Source organism: Harpia harpyja, chromosome 13, assembly GCF_026419915.1.
Source record: "Harpia harpyja isolate bHarHar1 chromosome 13, bHarHar1 primary haplotype, whole genome shotgun sequence".
In the NCBI taxonomy this organism is placed as follows: Eukaryota; Metazoa; Chordata; class Aves; order Accipitriformes; family Accipitridae; genus Harpia; species Harpia harpyja.
Genome location: NC_068952.1, coordinates 26,329,553 through 26,349,357, shown reverse-complemented (window position 1 = coordinate 26,349,357; position 19,805 = coordinate 26,329,553). Strand labels below are relative to the sequence as shown.

The window sequence follows — 19,805 nt, the reverse complement described above, 5'->3', positions numbered from 1 at the left end:
GAGAGAAACAATATTAAGAAAATAAAGCTTTATTTCATGCTCGCTCTCTCTCACATATCCTACTCTTGAAGCCTATTCTAAGGGAATAAAGTGTTTTTTACAAAAGCTCTCCAGCAATCCCAGAGTTCTTACTGTTTGAAGCAACAAGATGTCTCCCCTCTCTGCATTGCAGCGCCTTCACACTATGTTACAAACTGCAGCATGCTGGTTGAAACTTCACATTGTAGGTATGTATATAATTCCCTCACACACTTCATTTCCCTAGTTGCTCTATAGTTTCTGAGACATATTCTGTGAGAGATATTAAAAGGATTTTTACAAAAGTATTGATTTCTTCACACCAATCTACTGCTGCAGTGTTCTCTATTCTTTTGGAATAGGAAGGGGGTTTCTATATTTCTAGGACCATGACAACAAGACAGAGGTAGGTTACAGAGGGAGGAAGAGAGGGAAAAAAATTAAGGGAATGTATATGCTTACACTGTTTTCTGCAAGACCACAGAACACCCTGTAGATACACATACACTGCACAGATATAATTACCACACACGTGTCTGCTGTTACGCAATACTGAAGAAACAATATTGCAGTTTTTCCATGTGGAGTTATAATTACCTATTGAAAACACAAGCTCTTCCTGGCAGTTGTTTTATTTTCTTACAAGATTTAATCAGAACTGATTTACTGAGGTTTTAGTCCTTATTTTGTCTGGCTTGGGTGCTGCTTTGCACTATTCAAACTTAAAAAAAAGCCCAAACATATATGCATTTGGCCATTTTTATATTACAAATCCCACCAACGTAAAACAATGTTTAAAAGTTAAATACATGCATGCACAATAGTGAGTTTTCTTTAACGTGCACTGGCTCCAGCATTATACTGTGTGACTATTACACAGATAGTCTGAGAGTTCTATAATGTTTTGAGCAGTCAGGCTTATATGCCACTGGCTTGATGAATTCATTGCAGCTAACTCTAGCCATCCATAAATGAAGTGCCTAGTTTATGTGAGTTGTCCAGGCTCCTTGCATGGTCGATACAGAGAGAGGCATCTCCATTAGGCAATTCTTCTTCAACTACATTAGCCTGGGATAAACACTCCTTTCTTTCTCTTCTTTCTTTCCTTCAACTACAAAAGGAGCATAGACAGTTATACCTTGTGGATGGCTAGAGACAGATGAGGTGAATCCCATCACAACAGCTTAACCACACCCCACCTGAGTCAGTCTGCACTCCCCTATGACTGAGCTGGGACAAATGGAAAAGACCTGTTTTATGCAAGACACAAAATTGTGTCCTGCAGCAATAATGATGAACAGGAAATTATACCCTTCCCCTAAACACACACAAGCACAGTCTTTAATTTGAAATAACTTTATTAGAATAAATCTTATGCCATGTTCAGTGAAATGGAAACATCATTCCTACTATGCCAACTAACTTTATTAAGCATTCTCTGTGTGTGAGCAAGCACAGGCAACAGGAACCCTGGTGTAGCATGCTCTAGTGTAGTGCAAATTTGACTTCTACAGTTAAGGTTATTCCAAATAGTGCAAAGCGTATCTGGAGGTCCATACAAAATCAGGTATAAAGAGACTGTAACTGTCATCAACTTCAGCGGAACCATGATTCCATCTAATGCATGTTTTAAGAATGGTATAGGACAGCAGAAAGTAGTAAGAAAAACAGCTACTGCAGCAAGTAATAGCTACAACAACAAAATTAAAGAATGAAGATTGCCCTTGCCCTACAGATGATTTCCAAATCTTAAGTGAGTTTTGTTTTTTCAGGTCTCCCAAGCCCTGACGTCAGTCCTCCCACCAGCCTTAAAATTCCTAAGAGCACTGCAAGGAACACTGTGTTTCCATGAAATATCAGGTTTTAATGTATTGGGTCACTCGAGGAACATTGCTCCCCAGCTGCTATACTTGAGGAGAGCTAGTCCCACTCGCTCAAGAGCGAAAAACAAGGGCCTGAGGGATCATCAGCCAACTCTTGAACTTCCCTAGGGCTGGAGGGGAGTGGGTCACCACAACAGCCTGGCCTCTGTCAAGGAGAGCAGGCCACTCTTCAGTATGCCAAAGCTAACAGAGATGGTCATCTTGAACGATCTCTCTATAGATCTGTCAAACAGCTAGCTCTCATTGATTTATTCTACCCAAATCTCTACTAGTACCAGAAATGGAAGAAAGCCACCCAGAAAGTTCATACCTTGCACGTTCCTATCAGGCCTCTTGTTCCTCTGAAGACCAAGGAAGAAAATCTGGTTCTCCCCTAAATACTGGGAAAAGGGATTTCCTAACATACCTTTCCCTTCCTTAGTCTAGGATCAGCAAAAATCCCATATGAACTAAAACACTGGCTGGAGTTTGGGGTTTTTTGGTTTTGTCTTCTGTTTGGTTTTTATGAGATGCAAACACTGCCCATTTACAGCTCTTTTCAAACTCCAGGATGTTGGTACCAAGGAAACTAACCCACTTGGATTGAAAATTCAGCCAGGATTGACTTGCGGCCCTAAAGGATGTCCTCCTCCAATGTTTCCTTGCTAATAGCTCACTGAAGACAGATCACACAATTGTCTTCCATAAAGGAAAATCATGCCATTGATCCAGCTTCAGTAAAATATTAATGGCATCTACTTAAATATCCCCAGAGAGTTGCTTTTTCTTTTTTATTACAACATATTAATGTAAAATTGTATTAAATAATTTTGCAATGTTTTGATTTCTGGAAGAGATTAATAACTGGACAGCAGCTTTAAAATACTGGCTTCCAACACAAATATTCTCTTTCTTGCCAGCTGAGGAACCAGGACAGTCTGCGCAGGCATTTAGGCATTTATCCAACTTGAATTCCCTGGGCCTTTCACTTTCCAGTAAGGGGAGCAGACTTACAGAGCACACAGACAAAGGAACTGGGTCAATTTGTTCCCTGATGTTACCCAGACAGACACACCAGAGATGAATCCAACACATAGCATGTAACATGCAAAAAGGAAATCCCAAGAGATCTATTTTTTAACACCCCACTAACATTTACCAGAGGCTCCAATCCAGTTTCACAAGTATACGCTAACTGTTCTGTGCCAGCCCTGTAATGGCAAGTAGCCATAAGTCTCAACTAGATACGTACTCCATTTTAAAAGCTATTCTAAACATTTAAACACTAAAAAAACTCACCAACACAAAATTACAAAGGATTATCAGATAATTGCGCCCAAAACTCTAAGGAAAGAAAACAAATTCCTATACACCATGTACCACAGATCAATTCACTTCCAATAAATACTTCTTGCTGATCTGAAGAGCAAAGTAGTTTTCACTTTCCCTTAATAAAAACAAAGCTGAAACTTCAAAGTTTCTAAGCACTGTACTTATTTTAAATCATATGAACCAAGCTGAGTGTATATTTAAAACATTAAACCTTCCCTAAAAGTTACGTACTTAATAAAGCCTGGTTTTGTCACAGAAGGCTGAGAAGAAAAAGATTCGTCCATCACCAAAGACATTTTAAATGAAAACTATTTTGCTGCAGTTGTTTTTCTTTGGAATAGTAACATCTCTTCTACATACTAAACACTGGTTTACTTTGCTTACTAGGTATTTTAAAGTATCTTCATTACAATTATATGGTAATCATCTTTTCCTAACATTATCACTAAGACTACCCTGGAAAAAAATTACCACTACAGAGAAGTTCACATCAGCTCTGGCAAAAAGAATATTAAAATAACTATTGGTAGGGTTCTGCAGTTATCCATTACTGGTGGTGTTCAATTATGTTTGCTCAATGCGTAAATAAATAGGGGGGGGGGGTTTCCCCTTGTCACCCCTGTAAAACAAAACAAAAAACATTAGAGCTATACGTGGCTTCTTGTATACACAGCATGCGTCTCAGGCAAAATTTTGCCCATCATAACATCTATGAAATGATTGGTGACAATCTTGCCTACCTGATTGTGAGACCAGAAGTAATTTTCTAACAAAGCTGAGATGATACACATATCAGAACAGAATCTTCCTCTTTTGTATAGCTCTACTGACTTTATAATGGTAGGAGAAATAAGAAACAGCAAAAATTGATTTTTAGACAATGTGGCACACAACTGCCACTGGCTCTGCATCAGAGACAAACCCCCATTGCTGTGAGGCAGTGAAAATCCAGCTCATCCTTTCTGCTGGAAGGTGCTATGACACTTTGCATCAGCTTTGGATCTGGCCCAGCAAGAATAAATACTGAGTAAAAAACTTGGCATTGCTGTACCATTGTTCTTTGCAAAGGACTGTGTTACACTGAGGAAGGTGAGAAATGGTAGTCAGAGCCAAATTCTGGCAAAACTCCGCAAATCAAATAGCTTTTACTAGTACAGCATGCAGTCTCTGGATATAGATTTCAGCCTTCAAGAAATCTTCTCCATTTGCCTCCACTATACTTTTTACCTAAAAGTCTGTTCAGCTGATTGTCATTTGTGAAAATGAATTGGAATCCTGAGTTACAACACTTGAATGAAGCATCCCCTTTTACAGTCTCTTATGCTATACTTATTTTTTCCAGTTTATCAGGCCAAAAACCAGTGCTAGAATATAGCAATAAGATCCCCAACATTAAATGGGGAGTTAATGGGAAATGTCTGACTATACTAGGAAGACTTAAGTACCTCAGGTTTCCCAAAAGCGTTACCAAAAGTAGTGTTTGATACTTTATAGGCTATCTTTTTTAACTACGCTGCTTCAGTAAAAGAATACGTGACTGAAATTAGACAATAATACCCCTGGAAGTAACACTTGCGAAAGAACAAATATTGTGGCCAATCCTAACTTGACTCCAAAGTCAGCTAGGCTAACTGTAAAAACTAACCTTCTTTCTTCAGACATCCCTTTTCCTTCTTTAATTTCCTCACGTTGGACAACACAGCCTTCCCAGCCTCAACTGCAGCTGGACTAAACAGGAAAAACAGAGGGTCTAAGAGGAGCATTATCACTCCATCTACAGGTACCAGTACAGAGAAGGAGTGATAAATGAATTTTTCAAGCACTCTATCATAATCCCTACCCTGAAGAAGTATTTGGAACCAATGCCATAGCCAACAGTCTACTTCTGGGATAATTACCACAGCATGAAACACCACAGTCTGCAGAATAGGACCAAGGAATTTGCCACATCTTCCACAAGTTCCAACAACTATCTATATCACGTGCATGGCCAAAGTGTTTCAGCCTACTGTTTTGTCATGGCAGTCACAGAAGGCAAGAATTAAAAAAAAAAAAAAGAAGAAGAAAAAGAGAAATTGGAAATCAATCCTTAAGTATTTCAGTGGCTACATCTGTTTAGGTGGATTGTTTCACTTAATAAAATGCAGGTCAGGTCATACCCTAAAGCAAATGCTTATCTGTGGCTTCAGTGTTCAGTAAGGAGGCCCTGCATAGATGTTGCAAGTGTGGAACATGAGTTTGTAATGATATAGTGCAAGAAACCACATGTATTAGTCAGGAAGTGGTGATTGTCACTAAAATGAAACAAGAGTAAAAAAGCAGTGCAGTAAGAACAAAGTGAGGTATACTGAGATGACATGTTAAGTTTCCAAAAACGATAGCTCAAGTGAGAAATAAGCCATGAAAAAGATCTGGGAGTGTTTGACATAAATGGAAGCTGCAGTCAGCTGTTGGACACAGCATGGTATAAAACTGCTTAAGGAATCACTGGTGAGAGGGATGCTCTTCAAAGGCAGGACAGCAAGCATACTGTAGGACAATCTTCAGCACCTCACTTTTGCATAGCTAATGCTGATATTCAAGAATACCAGGTGACGAAAAGCAAAATGAAAAGCTCTTTGAAAAAGTTGGTGTCATTCTTTATTCAAATCAACTGAGAAAAAATGTAGTTGCTGAAAGCTCTTTGAAAGTTAAATATATGATCTGAAAAAACTGCTGAAAGATTACTTTGCATTAAGTCTTGTTGCAGATAAAGACAAAGTCTGCAGTGTATCACAGCAACTCCTTCTTTCCAGTTTGCAGTCACTTTGTAGTGACTAGCACTGGAAGTAGCTGGAGGAAAAAGACAGGGCTGGAATTCACTGTGCATTAGCAGTTATTATTCTGAGAAGCCTCCCAGTGATATTTTACAGCATAGACTATGCAAGAACATTTTCTTCTGATGAAAGATTCCTCACAGCACTAAGGATGAAGCAATAAGTATAGCCATCTGAGCCATCAAAGATGTGGGCTTAAGAATAAGACAACTCTCATATTACGAGCACAAGCACCATTTTTGAAAAAAAAAAACAAAAAAACAAAAAACCAGCTAAGCTTGTAAAACAATTATTCTAGTTTTTCATATGAGTACTTATCACTATGCCATTAACACAATATTTAAAAGCGCCTGTTGTGTTGGCATAACACAAATTGTACCTCTTGCAAAACTTTATGTTGAATTATAGATTTTTATGCCTGCATCTTTGTTGTGACATTCTCCTGGAATTTACCAAGCAAGTATGGTAGCCTTGCTGCCACAGCCATAATCCCACAGCATATAAATGCCTTTAACTTCAGTTATAAATGAGGAATAAAGTTACCAAAAACTATGTTACTAGCCCAAGGTCACTCAGAAAGTTTGTGGCAGAATAAAGAACTACTCCGCTTTCATGAGACCCCACCTGCAGTACTACATTCAGCTCTGGGGCCAGCAATGTAAGAAAGATGTGGACTTGCTGGAGCAGGTACAGAGGAAGGCCACAAAGATGATCAGGGGGCTGGAACACCTCCCCTATGAGGACTGGCTGATAGAGTTGGCATTGTTCAGCCTGGAGAAGAGAAGGATCCAGGGAGACCTTGTAGCCAGTACCTAAAGGGGGCCTACAAGAAAGCTGGAGAGGGACTTTTTTACAAGGGCATGTAGTGATAGGACAAGGGGTAATGGCTTTAAACTGAAAGAGGGTAGATTTAGATTAGATCTTAGGAAGAGGTTCTTCACTGTGAGGGTGGTGAAGACACTGGAACAGGTTGCCCAGAGAAGTTGTGGATGCCCCGTCCCTGGGAGTGTTCAAGGCCAGGCTGGATGGGGCTTTGAGCAACCTGGTCTAGTGGAAGGTGTCCCTGCCCATGGCAGGGGGGTTGGAACTAGATGATCTTTAAGGTCCCTTCCAACCCAAACCATTCTATGATTCTGTGAAATCAAGGCTTACAATACCAGTGGTCACCCTTCCTCCCTTCCAAATATCAATTACTTTTCATTCATACATTCAGATAGGAAATCTGAACACAACAATGAGGGACACACAAGCACAGCTTACTTAATGTACATGACAGGAAGGGTCAGCAGTTAACATCACACATGCAGAAGTTAATTCAGGAAATGTAAATGTACTGCTTCATTTAGCTCAAAACATCTACTTCAATAAACACCTACTTTAAGTCCCATTATTTCATTTCAAATGCATTATCATTTTTCAGTATACTCAATTCATACGTTAGATAAAAAAACAACTTACTGAATAGCACCATCTTCCGTTTAGGTAATATAAAAAAGGATCTTGAGGCTTAAGTTCAATTGCTTTGTCTAGGTGCTCCTATTAGAAAGAAAATCAGTGTCACTTTAGATGTTTGTTTGGCAAGTGTGTTTACATTCTAAGTTTGCTGTTAATCATAAACAAATTCAGAAATCCTCTTCTGCTGCAATTCTTTTCTAACATCCTAAAATATTTTAACTAGCAAACCCCTTTCTCATGGAGGGAAACCATAAACAAAATTATTTAGCAACTTTACACACAATGCAAGAAGGCATACTGTACTTAGAATATGACTAAGCAGCTATAAAAGAACTCAAGAACTTTTGTTTTAAAAAGGCAACAACTTCAATTAAATTCATTTTATTTACAGTTAGTATTAGGAAACTGTCACACACCAAATCAGTGAGAAAGCAACCACTTTCTTTGACAGATCTTCCATGCCAGCACCCAGCACTGAAGCATAGTCTCTTCCACCCTGGAATGTGACTGCCCCAATGAAATAGTACATGACACAACAAATTGTTACTATAATGTAAAATTCAGAAAATAAAATTATTCTGTTTATAGTGAAACCATAAAACCTAGAAAGCCTCTTATGATGTGCTTCTTCCAAAACCATTTTCATTACAGGTCATAAGTATCTTTATTTCACTCTTTAATTTACTAAAGAAAGCTTTTATTGCTCAACCTGAGTTTGAAGAAAAAAGAAATATGTTATTTCACCCCTAACTACCATTTGCCTCTCAAAATAAATTTCACTTCTAAAATTTCTTCCTCCCCCCCCAGATATCTCTGGTTTTCTAATTAAGCCAGTCACTAAAATATCCGAGTTATACAGATCTAAGAGCCTATAATTCTATCATTTTGTCCACAGACTATTCAGATAGGAGCTATGTTTTCATATTATTATTTTCCCAAATCCTTAACATTTCCAAATGATTCACACAGATTTCAGTAATTACTTCTGAAGAGAAAAACCTCCCTGAAAAGTCTACTGCTAACACCGTGGGCTCTTTTTAAAGTCCATCCTTACACAGCTGCAGCACTTCTGTTATTTGTCATTTTCCCTTTGTTCCTACCTTGTCCCAGCGCTCCGGGCTTAGCTCACTTGGCACAGCTCAGATGTAATTAATGCTCTCTCATCGGAAAGCTCCGCAACACTCAAAGCCCTAACATGGACGTGATGTGATAGAGACCCATCCCAGGCATTCCCTGGGAAGTGGAACACATCTGCTGCCTCTCACTGACACCCAGAAAGGGGGGACACCGGCTCAGAGGGCAAGGGATGGAAAGCACCTAAGCAATGCCAAGGACAAGGAGGGGGAGAGTAGCACATGTAACACAAACTGCTAACCCTAAAAACCACAATTAGCTTTGAAAGGACAGTGTTAAAACAAATATTACTTCTTAAGGGTGGCATGAAGAATGATTGCAGAACTGTGTTAGTTCATCACTTAGTTATTTCATATGTTTTTATTTTCTAAACAGAATTGTCACTCCATTTTCCTCCCCCCTTTGACTACAAAATAAAACTGAAATCTTAATGCTGTTCCCAGAATCCTACCTTAGTTCTTATATTTTGTAAGCACATAATCTATTTGCATACATAAAAATAACTTTTTCACTTTAACATTGGTACCAAAATAGACCTGTGAGGCTGAATTACTGTGTTGCAAAAAATCTGTCTTAGACACTATATAAGGAAATAATTTAAAGGAATAGCTTAAAAAAACCCCAAACCCTACAAAAACATACCTTAAAGAGATAACCATTCCTGATTTTGTTTTGTACACTTTCAAACTGAGACATATAGCCACACATAATTGCAAACCTGAGAGGGGAAAAGAAAAACACACACACATACTTTTCGTGATTTAAATAAACCTTTGAATCAAATTACAAAATATTTCAATACCTAATTCACAGATTAACACCTGTTTTTCTTCCATCTTGATGGCTGGATAGAAGTTTGGCATGAGCTGTACATATTCAGGAGCAGACAAAAAAACCAAACCAAAACAATACAATAATGAAAACAAGAAGTTTAAGTGACACTGTTTGGGCTGAGAGTGAAATGAAAAAACAGGGATTCCTCCTCCAAAATTTCTACCATTTAGATCAGACTGCAACACTTCCAGACTTGCTCCAACATTGACAGCAGTTTAACTGGACACATTGCACTCTGCATTGCAATGCACTGGGAACATTAACACCATCAGCTGCAGTACCTCACCTGGGAAGGCAAATCCTTGGGGTGTGCTCAGCAGGAAGCTGTGCAGACCTCAAAAATCGTTCACAGTCATCTTCTACCATTCTCAAGCATCTTGGTGCATTCCCGCACCTCTAGCATTCTTCTAATATCTTTAAAATTATTTAAAAACATACACACACATTCTGCTATAATAGAATCACTACTGCTATTACTAGCTGTCTACTGCTAAGATTATTATTATTACTATTATTATTATAAATTGGGGACACTGACAGTGATAAAAGAAATGTGAGATCATTTCTATTAAAAATTTGTATTGTTAAGCAGGTATAACTGAAAATATTTTCAGAGGTTCCTACCTATAAAGGTTCAGATTTTCTAAGCAATGCTATTATCTTACTGACACTCCACCTAAACTTCTATTGCTTTTTCTTTATTACAAGAGCTATAGAACCTACTATGCATAAGCAATCTCATGCACAGATGTCAATTGTCCTTTTCCTTGGATGTATTTTCATTGGTATTAAGGTAACTTTGAGTTTCTGTATAAAACTTACAGAACCACCAAAGATATATTTAAGTGGCATAAACTAATACAGATCATTTATCTAAATTTTTCAGAACTTTGCTTTTGTATTAAAAATTTTACAATGCAATATCAAATTAAAATAAAAATTATTCCTGAAAGAGGGAAATCAAGTTGAAGTCCAGAGGAAAACATGAGAGTTATGCAAGAAACTTATCGAGTTAATTATAGTAACAGACCTGCAACCTGTATGGCACATACAGTTTTTAAGCATTACTAAACCTCAGCTTTCTTGAATTTCTTTATCTAATGTAATTATTCAAGCTCCAGTGAATCCTCATTGAAATGTCACTGCTAACGTAACTAAAGAAATTATTTTATTGCTTACAGTTATATCTAATGGTTTTAAGTTAGAAACACTCATGCTACAGTTTGTTGAATTTTTAGTCAGTAAGTGTTCCCAGGTAAGCCATATGCGGGTCACCATAACAGTAGTTGAATTTGTAAGAGCTCCAGACAGACTGTCAAACACCGTTGAGCAGGATGTAAGTTGTGACCAATGTGCACTGAACAAAATCCGGCCAATGGCACCACTACTTCTGACAGTTAAAGCTGCTGGGGGAGCACATTTCATATGGGAACCAGCTGCAATTGAGGGAAAAAGCAAGGGGTGGGGGTCAGAAAAGTTCAGGTATTTAGAAAGAGGGGGGAGGTACTGAAAACTTCATTAGGCTTAAGTAACTCAGGCAACATTTCCCCTATTCCCTTCACTCATTAAGTGCTAATCAGATAAACTCAGCATACCATAGCTAAACGGATTGCTGCTACAAAAGAAAACAATGAAAAGCGAACAAGCTAATCCAGCATCTTGCAGTATTTCCCTGTCTGTGCGTGACAAGAAAGAGGGCCTTAGTTTAAACCAGTTCAAAGAAAAACTTCTACTTACAGCTAAAATCTCTGGGGAGGGAAATCCCAGTAAAATTTTCGATAAATGAGAACTAAGCTAACGTAATAAATTTTATTTTTTCAAGGAAAAAATAAGAATGTCTTTCACGTATTAGCGATTTTTTTTTTCTATTTTATACTTTTGAACCAGGCTAGGCAGGCAATTGGCATAAATCAATTATTTAGTTTTTAGAGTTCTATGGCACTTCAGATATTCATTTCATTTCTAAAAAAAGGGGTTGGTTTTGGGTTTTTTTTTTCCAGAAAAGAATTTTCAGGCGTTTTAAATTCTTTTTAAACACTTTAAAAAAACAAAGCAAACTTCATCTTCACAGATGCAAAGGGTAGTACTAAGAAAACGATCAGAGAAAACGAGGAAGGAACTAACTAGAAATGCTTGTCATTCGATCCCGAAACCGTCTTTCCAGATTTAGGCCCCAGCTCTCCGCAAAGCCGGCAGCCGGAGGCCAAAGCGCGGGTCCCGCGGCCCCTCAGCCTCCCTCTCCGTTGTCACCGGCCCCATCTCGTGGTGGCACTCGGACACAGCAGGCAGCCTCGGGGCCTGGGCCTTTCACAGTTCTTTTTACTTCCTCACGGGGCGGGGAATAAATAAAAAAGTTATCGCACAATGATGTGCAAATATCCTATGAAACGGGTGAAACGTACGTATCTTTTGTTAGGGCAAGTGATACTGGTTTTCCTCACAACCACTGCCTGCCTTACGCCCTTTGAACATCAACATTAAAATACTGCTTACAGTACCTTCACTGAGAAAAATAAAGAGAAAATTGTACCAACGAAGTGCTGCAAGGAAGTGACTTAGCTGCTGAGCTAATGCTACTCCTGGATAATGTGAAAAACCAGCCACAGACATGTTCATCTAAATAAACGTAACAATCATAACCTCAACGAGACAGACACAGTACTTCTGTTAACATTAAAAAAATGTTATTTCCAGGTGGAAGAAAAGTTACTGAAAACAGTGTAGAAGCATACAGATTAATCATCCACAATTAATACTCCTTTTCTAAGCACAAACACAATCAAACCAACCCAGTAATAAGTCAGCACCATGTCCCTTTGCTACAAACGATGTCACTGAAACTCAGACTTGCAAGGAACTAGTTGAGAGAAATGAATGCCAAGGGCCTACGTAGCCCTCACATAGAGGGGTCCAAATGAAGGTGAATTAACGTTTTCCCTTCCGGTGTTCCAGAACTTCTATATGTATTCAGACAAGGTAAAAATGCAAGGGGCATACCTTACCTGCTGCAAAAGGAAGAACAGCAGGTTGACCCAGTGAGTTTTACCAAGCATGTTCGCAAGCAACCTGTATTTTAATACCAAAAATGCAGAGAGATGCCACCAACACTTAGACTCTGGCAACCACAGCTTATCCCATATGAGATGGATTTACAGAAAAGATTTAAAGTGTCAAATCAAGATTAAGCCACATTAGGACATTGAAATACAGCAAGTTTACCCTTTCCCTGATAAATTTCACAGGGCTGAAATCAGAAATAGCACACGTCTTCCCAGGCTTGTTCTTCCCTCTTCTATATCTCCTTCCATGTATCCCAACTCCAAAAAAACCTCTTATTTCATGTAGACTTCAGAAATGGGTGGGTACAGGGCTTACATTTAGAAGTCTAGGTCTCCCTTTTAGCAGCCTAGTACCAACAGGAAGTTTTTCTTAATTATAATTGGTATGACTTTGTGAACAGGAGGAGAGTTTGTGATATTTACTAATACCAAAGAATTTATTTCATCTGTTTCACACCTATTTTTCACTCCCTCCTCTTCACCCTAGACATATTTGACATGTAAGGTAGTATGAGTAAAGGCTAATGTGTGGGTAACATGAGAGGCCCAGTGAAAAGAAAGTTCATTTCCATTCCAGCTCTAAATCTGTTCTTGTGTCTCCCCATCTCTGCACGGCTCAGAGTCCTGTGCGTCCCATCTTATTTCTCTAGCCATCAACTCCCTCACTTACATATTCTGACAGTCTCTGCAATGCAGCCAGACCCTCAAGGCTTTCTTTTTAATCTGACTTCAATGAGATATCAATTCCTATATAGGGAGATTTTACAAATTATATTACTGTTTATGACCCCTGTTACATTACCCTTCCAGAGATCACAGCTTTGCATACTTAAAATTTTATCATTTTCCTACCGTGGTATTTCACCTATAAAATTGCATCTGATACTAAATTTCTGCGGAAAAGTAAAAGTATCAGTTAGATATCAGCTTCCTCATGGTGGTGAGGGTATGGAAGCAGTGGCTATGAATGTGAAAGACTGCCAATATACAAAGTAAAATGCGCCAAGGTGCAAAGTGAAGTCTTTAGGTGGTTTTTTTGTCCATGGGTTTTGGGTTTTTTGTTTGTTTTGTTTTCTTTTTTTTTTTCCCCTTCTTCTTGGAATACAACTGAGTCTACATTGTAGAAATTGGCAGAAATATAGTTTTTATATTAAAAATTCACCAGAGCACTGAAGCTGAGCTCCAGGGAAACATCAGATGTGGCACACACTTGTGTAGGTGATGCTTGCAGAAACACAGGAAACAAACCCATACTTTGGTAAAAAAACAAACCAAACCAAAACAAAAGTAAGGATATTTAAAAATTCTGGCTTAATAGTTTATTGCAACACATACAATATACCAAAACAAGGAAAAATGCTGCTGTTAATGCATATTCACAGAAGTTCACCAGTAGAACATGTGGATGCCATGTTCTGCATTTCTGAGGCTGTGGAACCTGCAACTGTGTTAAATTTCTGTGTTCCAGAAATTTAACTTTTATTTATTTTTATAACAGACTTTTTTAGTTGTTATAGCTGCAAACACAATCTTGAAGAAATTAGAAGGATATAGTCTTCACAAATGTGGAAACAGAGTGAAACAATAGCTTTCAGAGACAGCAACACAACAATTCTCCTTGACAGAAACAGGGATCACTAGATTGCCAGTATTATTTCCTCTGTGACCATTCTGGCAAAAAGCTCGTAGTAAATAGTCCTTTTCACACTTCAAACCTACCTCCTTTGCACTTGCGTGAGGATGCTGCAGTGTTTCACCAGTGCACTGCTATTTCAAGAACTTTTTCCCGGGGGATGCATCATACTCCTCACAGGCCGGACTACAGACCTGAGCTCAGTCCTTTGCAAAGGGCTAGTGTCATGCAAGTGCCAACATCTGCTACCTCTCTTCAGCGGGGAGGGAAATGCGCACCGAGAAGAAAGATCAACAGATGGAGAACTGGAGAAGGGACCACAAATGCCCTGAGGCATTGCAACATTTCTGAACTGAAATATTCCACTGACCTGTCCTATGGAAAAGAAAAAAAAAAAACCCACCAACAACCTCTCACTAGATTGTGATTTTTTTTTTTTTTCACACAAAGTGGCTTTTATCAGATCTAATCACTAACTCCAGCAACCACACAGTCCTAATGCAGACCTTCCACCATTCTCTCATTTAAATGCTCTAACCAGAAATACACAAGAACCTACACACCCCTCTGATCCACTTACTGCAGAACAAGGTACAGCTTTTCAGAATAGCTTCTGAATTTGTCTTTCTGTAGTTGAAATTTTAAATTATTTTTACCAAAATAATTAAGTAATTTAAAGATTGTTGACTAACATTAAGTATAATTAACAACAAAGATTGCTGTAAAACTTTTTTGGTCTCTCCATGAATCAAATACCGGGCAAATAACTACTAACCTGAAACTTTGTTATACCAAGTTTTGACTGAAATTATTTCTGCACAAGGTATCAACTCCTGAAAAATAAGACTATGATAGAAACAGATGCTTGTAGCTTGTAAGTTATCTGTCTCTTCTAAGCCTAAATAAGGGATAATTAAGGGGAGAAGGTTACAAGAATTTAGTTAGAAACATAGTATGAATTTAATTTTAAAAGTTGTTAATAGTATGATAATACCCTACAACATCTTCTATAATTTTGAAGAGTTTTGTTTCACTAGAGAAATATTTTTTTTTTGCCATAGCACCCTACAAATCTGACAGATTATCTGTTATAATTCTACTACTGAGAGTACGACATTCGCTTTTTTTGTGGGAAGTTTGTGTAAAATCCCTTTGTGTGTACATGCCACCTAACATAAAAGTTCTTCTTCCATAAGAACTACATTTTTCCTGCTTCTGCACAGCTTCCCACATTTCTGCAAAATAACCAAGTTATATGGGTTTAAGAACTTGACTTTATCATGCTGGGTAGTAATATCACTTAGTCTTAAAAGTTAATCCAGAAGAAACTTAATCCCAGTTGGGTCAAAATAGTAGTTTACTTTCTTAGAAACCATCTTCTGAGCAGTTTTTTATCCTATTATGAGTGATTTTATCATTTTTTGTTCACAAGACACAAAAGTTTCTACATTTCTGAATACTTTGTACCTCTCAAGTAATACAAAACACCTTCTGGCTAGATACTCCATACTTGTCACATACAAGCCTCTCAGTATCTTTGCAATCTCTAGACTTCCTCACTGAAATATGTTCTACCTGGGACTATCACTTCTTTCATTTTTTGTATACCAAGTACAGCAAGTCCACTCAGAAGTACAAGTCATACTAGCACATCAAAGATTCCCTAAGCACCAGTTCTAGCCCAGGCCCAAGCTTAGCACAAAATTATAGGTGAACATAAGGGTCAACATTTTGACTTAGTCCTGGAAGTGAATAACAAACTCTACAACAAACAAAAGCTAACACAATTTCTATGATTATATTCTTCTCCATTTTCTGGCTTACTAATACAAGTCAGCCAAAACACCAAGTAAGTGGTAATTATTCATGTCCTCAATGAAGCCAATCCATTCTCTTCCATAGTGTTGCCTCTCAGTGAGAGACTGTCAGCTCTGGAACCCGCTGCCATGGACAACCCTGGTCTTGCGAAACTTGTTTCTGCGCTTCCCAGTAACTCACATAGAGAAGAAAAGTCTTGGGGGCAGCTGTGGTTCAGGGGGATTCTTCATGTAAAATGACTAGGTTTTCACTTGATAACTTCACTCCACTCCAAATGAGACACGTGCTATATGACTCCTATCAGCGGGTAAGTTCTATAGAGAGAGTAACCCAAACTTAACGGCAGCACTAAGTTTGTTTGTGGCAAACAAACCAAAGTTCAATGCAAAGAATGATCTTTCTAAGCAAATGTCACGTACACTGGCCACATCTAATAACCTTTCTGCTCTTTGCAAAGCCTGTAACAAATCCTCCTCAGCAAAAAAGGAGGTGCAGGGTTCTGGGCAACAGCAGAGAAGCCTTCTAGACCTCTTCCAAATTCTTGAAGAAAAAGCAGTAATAAACCCCTCCCCCCCAACATAAAAACTCACTTGTTTTGCTAAAGAACTTAAAAGTGATTGTGTAGTTTTAAATAAAAGCACTGTTAACATTCCTTTACATTTTGTGTTTTCTGTAACTGCAAAGCTGTAAAGCGATGCCATCCGAAGCAACTACAGCACTGAATTATTCGCATAGCGCTTCCAATTAAAATCTGGATGATAAAGATGTTCCATGGTCCAAGATGAGCTATGAGGATTCACATCTATCATTTGGGAATCACTGACCCACAAAAGCGTTTTGTTTGAGGCTTGAGAAGAACAAAAAGACCTGCAACTGGCTGATGCCAACTTTTGCATGCACGTTCCTTCACAGCTTGAATAATTGACACCAGCTGAACAAAGCAACAAGTCACTTAGAATATTTACTCTGCCTCTCTTTAGGGTGGTCACACAAATAATAAAAGGTTACAGCTATGCTTTTCCTTTCCAGTGTTTCCATTTACTTCAGTATTTGAGAGGTCACCATTCAAAAAATCCGAAAGTTTTTTGATCTCACTGGCAACTACAATATTATGTATGATCACATGTTTTCAAAAATCTGGATTCAGATACAAAAATTATTCGCAGCTGCAAAAGTTCACTACCAAAACCAACTTATTTCAAGATATTTTGGTCAGTTCTTTCTGCATATATTTTATCAAATTTAATTTGAGGATGAATATTGGTTACTTGTCAGTATTCTGATCAGTAAGTTGGCCAGTTTTTTTGATGATGCATTTTATGATAAAGTTTTATAAAAAAATATAGGTGACCTACTGAGAAGATATATGGCATTTTTTTTGTTCTTAACTGAAGTAAATGTGAAAAGTAAGGCAAGACAGCTGAACTCTAGGCCTGCATTAGCAAGAGTTTGCTCATGAGACCATTCCACTAAGCTCTCCTGGTGAAAGCAAAAGGTACATTCTATTTCCCAGAAAACTTATGGCAATTTCACAAAATAGGAAAAACCCTGCTCTGAAAAATGGATGTTTTTTCCAGTGTAATTCTGTCTACACTACGGCTTTACTGGAACAGTTGTCAGTCAGGGTGTGACAAAAACATATTTATGCAGTAAACAAGAGCTTTCAAGCAGCAAGGATAAGCTTCCAAAATCAACTTTCAAATAGGTCTATAGCCCTAATACTTGCTTGACAGGCATGGTGTACATTTCTAATGAAAAAAACTAAACCATAAAAAAGTGCCATGTTATAAAAAGTTCTAGAGAAGAATGATTAAGAGACAATATTCAAAAGCACAGCAGCAAATGACTACTTTTGATGCAGAGGAAAGGCAGGTTTTAAAGACTAATTCAGCTCCAGTGAGGTGTTCTCTATTGACTTAAAAATCCAAAAGTAATTGACCCTAAAGGTGAAAATAAGAGCACATGGCTAAGCTAGGGATATTAGATGGATATTAATGACATATATATATCAGAACTGGATGGCATATTTAAAGAGAGATATATATCAGAAACGCTAAATACAAACTGAAGGCAGTAAGAAGAGGTTCTATAAATACAGCAGAAGGAAAAGAAACGTAAATGAAAGTATCAAACAATTAGCAATGAGGAAAAAATGACAAAAGATGAAACCAACAAGGCTGAATTCAATTTCGTCTTTGCTTATATTTCCCCTACCCCCAAGGGTTAACTGTAAGTAGACACCAAGAAACAGGACCAGGAAAAGAACAGGCCTATCATTTAATCCTTACTCATTTAGTAAGCCATAATATATTAAACAGTTTAAGAGAACATTAGAAATAATGCATGAGTTAACAATATAGATAGCAGCTATACCAAACATGAGTTAAAAACTCAGTTGTGCTGATAGGAAATACCAAAAGCCCCTCAGAAATAAGTACAGATTAGTAAGAAATCAACCAAAACTTTCCTTAGGCAAGGTCAGAAAGCCAGCTTCCTCATCAGTACCTAGTACAGAATGAGACAACCTTACATGAAAAATGAGAAAACTGTCTAATGAACAGATGGGCTTATCTTACCCAGGCTAAGATCATTTACCTTATGCAGCTTAAGAAAATTTTATGTTGGTGGTGAAGTGAAAAGGAAGGATTTTGGTCTGAGACAGCACTGTTTTCACACTGAGCTTGCATTCATGCTCATCTGTGTATCTAATCTCCTATTACAGTCAATGGAGACCCTATTCAATTCACAGTAGATCCCTGCTTGGACACAGGTGCCTGCTGCCACTGGAGCTGCCCTAGGGTTTCCCACCACTTCCAGCTGCCGGCCTGGAAGAGCACCAACCCCCAAAGGTCCTGCGTGATACCTCCCATGCCATGCAAATATGCTGGCACGTCAAATGGCACATATTGCCTATTAAACATTAACTCTCCATCCCCTATAAGTGGAGGACAAGTCCCTCACTCACATGTAGACAGATAATGGAGACAGTACATCTAGATGTCGATTTAGAGTTGGGTACTGCCCTTCATCTCTGACCTTAGGTAAAACTGGTACGCCATTCTTCTTTAAGTGACCACCTGCTAGTGATCCTAGTGTCGTGGTTTAACCCCAGCCAGCAACTAAACGCCACGCAGCCGCTCACTCACTCCCCCCACACCCAGTGGGATGGGGGAGAAAAAATCGGGAAAAGAAGCAAAACCCGTGGGTTGAGATAAGAACGGTTTAATAGAACAGAAAAGAAGAAACTAATAATGATAATGATAACACTAATAAAATGACAACAGCAATAATGAAAGGATTGGAATGTACAAATGATGCGCAGTGCAATTGCTCACCACCCGCCGACTGACACCCAGCCAGTCCCCCCGAGCGGCGAATCCCTGCCCCCCACTTCCCCGTTCCTATACTAGATGGGACGTCACATGGTATGGAATACACCGTTGGCCAGTTTGGGTCAGCTGCCCTGGCTGTGTCCTGTGCCAACTTCTTGTGCCCCTCCAGCTTTCTCGCTGGCTGGGCATGAGAAGCTGAAAAATCCTTGACATTAATCTAAACACTACCGAGCAACAACTGAAGACATCAGTGTTATCAACATTCTTCTCATACTGAACTCAAAACATAGCACTGTACCAGCTACTAGGAAGACAGTTAACTCTATCCCAGCTGAAACCAGGACACCTAGTATTTTTGTATAAATATTTGTTCTATTTTTTCTTTTAAGTTTTGTTTTCTCTCTTATTATCCTTTTAAACTATGGATTACATATTACTTTCACATATTATTTCTTCATGCCTTAATTGCATTGTACTGTTTTCTGTTCACGCACAGTCTTATCTATTTAAGA

At 38.4% G+C, this 19,805-nt stretch overlaps 1 protein-coding gene across 1 annotated transcript in view; it reads right to left on the bottom strand.

Moving 5' to 3' along the window:
- RMDN2 (regulator of microtubule dynamics 2) overlaps positions 1–19,805 on the bottom strand; it is a 52,500-nt gene that overhangs the window by 17,479 nt on the left and 15,216 nt on the right. The window contains exons 6-7 of the mRNA XM_052805401.1: positions 9,260–9,335; positions 7,487–7,564 (exon numbers count right to left, since the gene is read on the bottom strand). Coding sequence (XP_052661361.1) covers positions 7,487–7,564; positions 9,260–9,335 — 154 coding nt within the window. The remainder of the gene's footprint in view (positions 1–7,486; positions 7,565–9,259; positions 9,336–19,805) is intronic.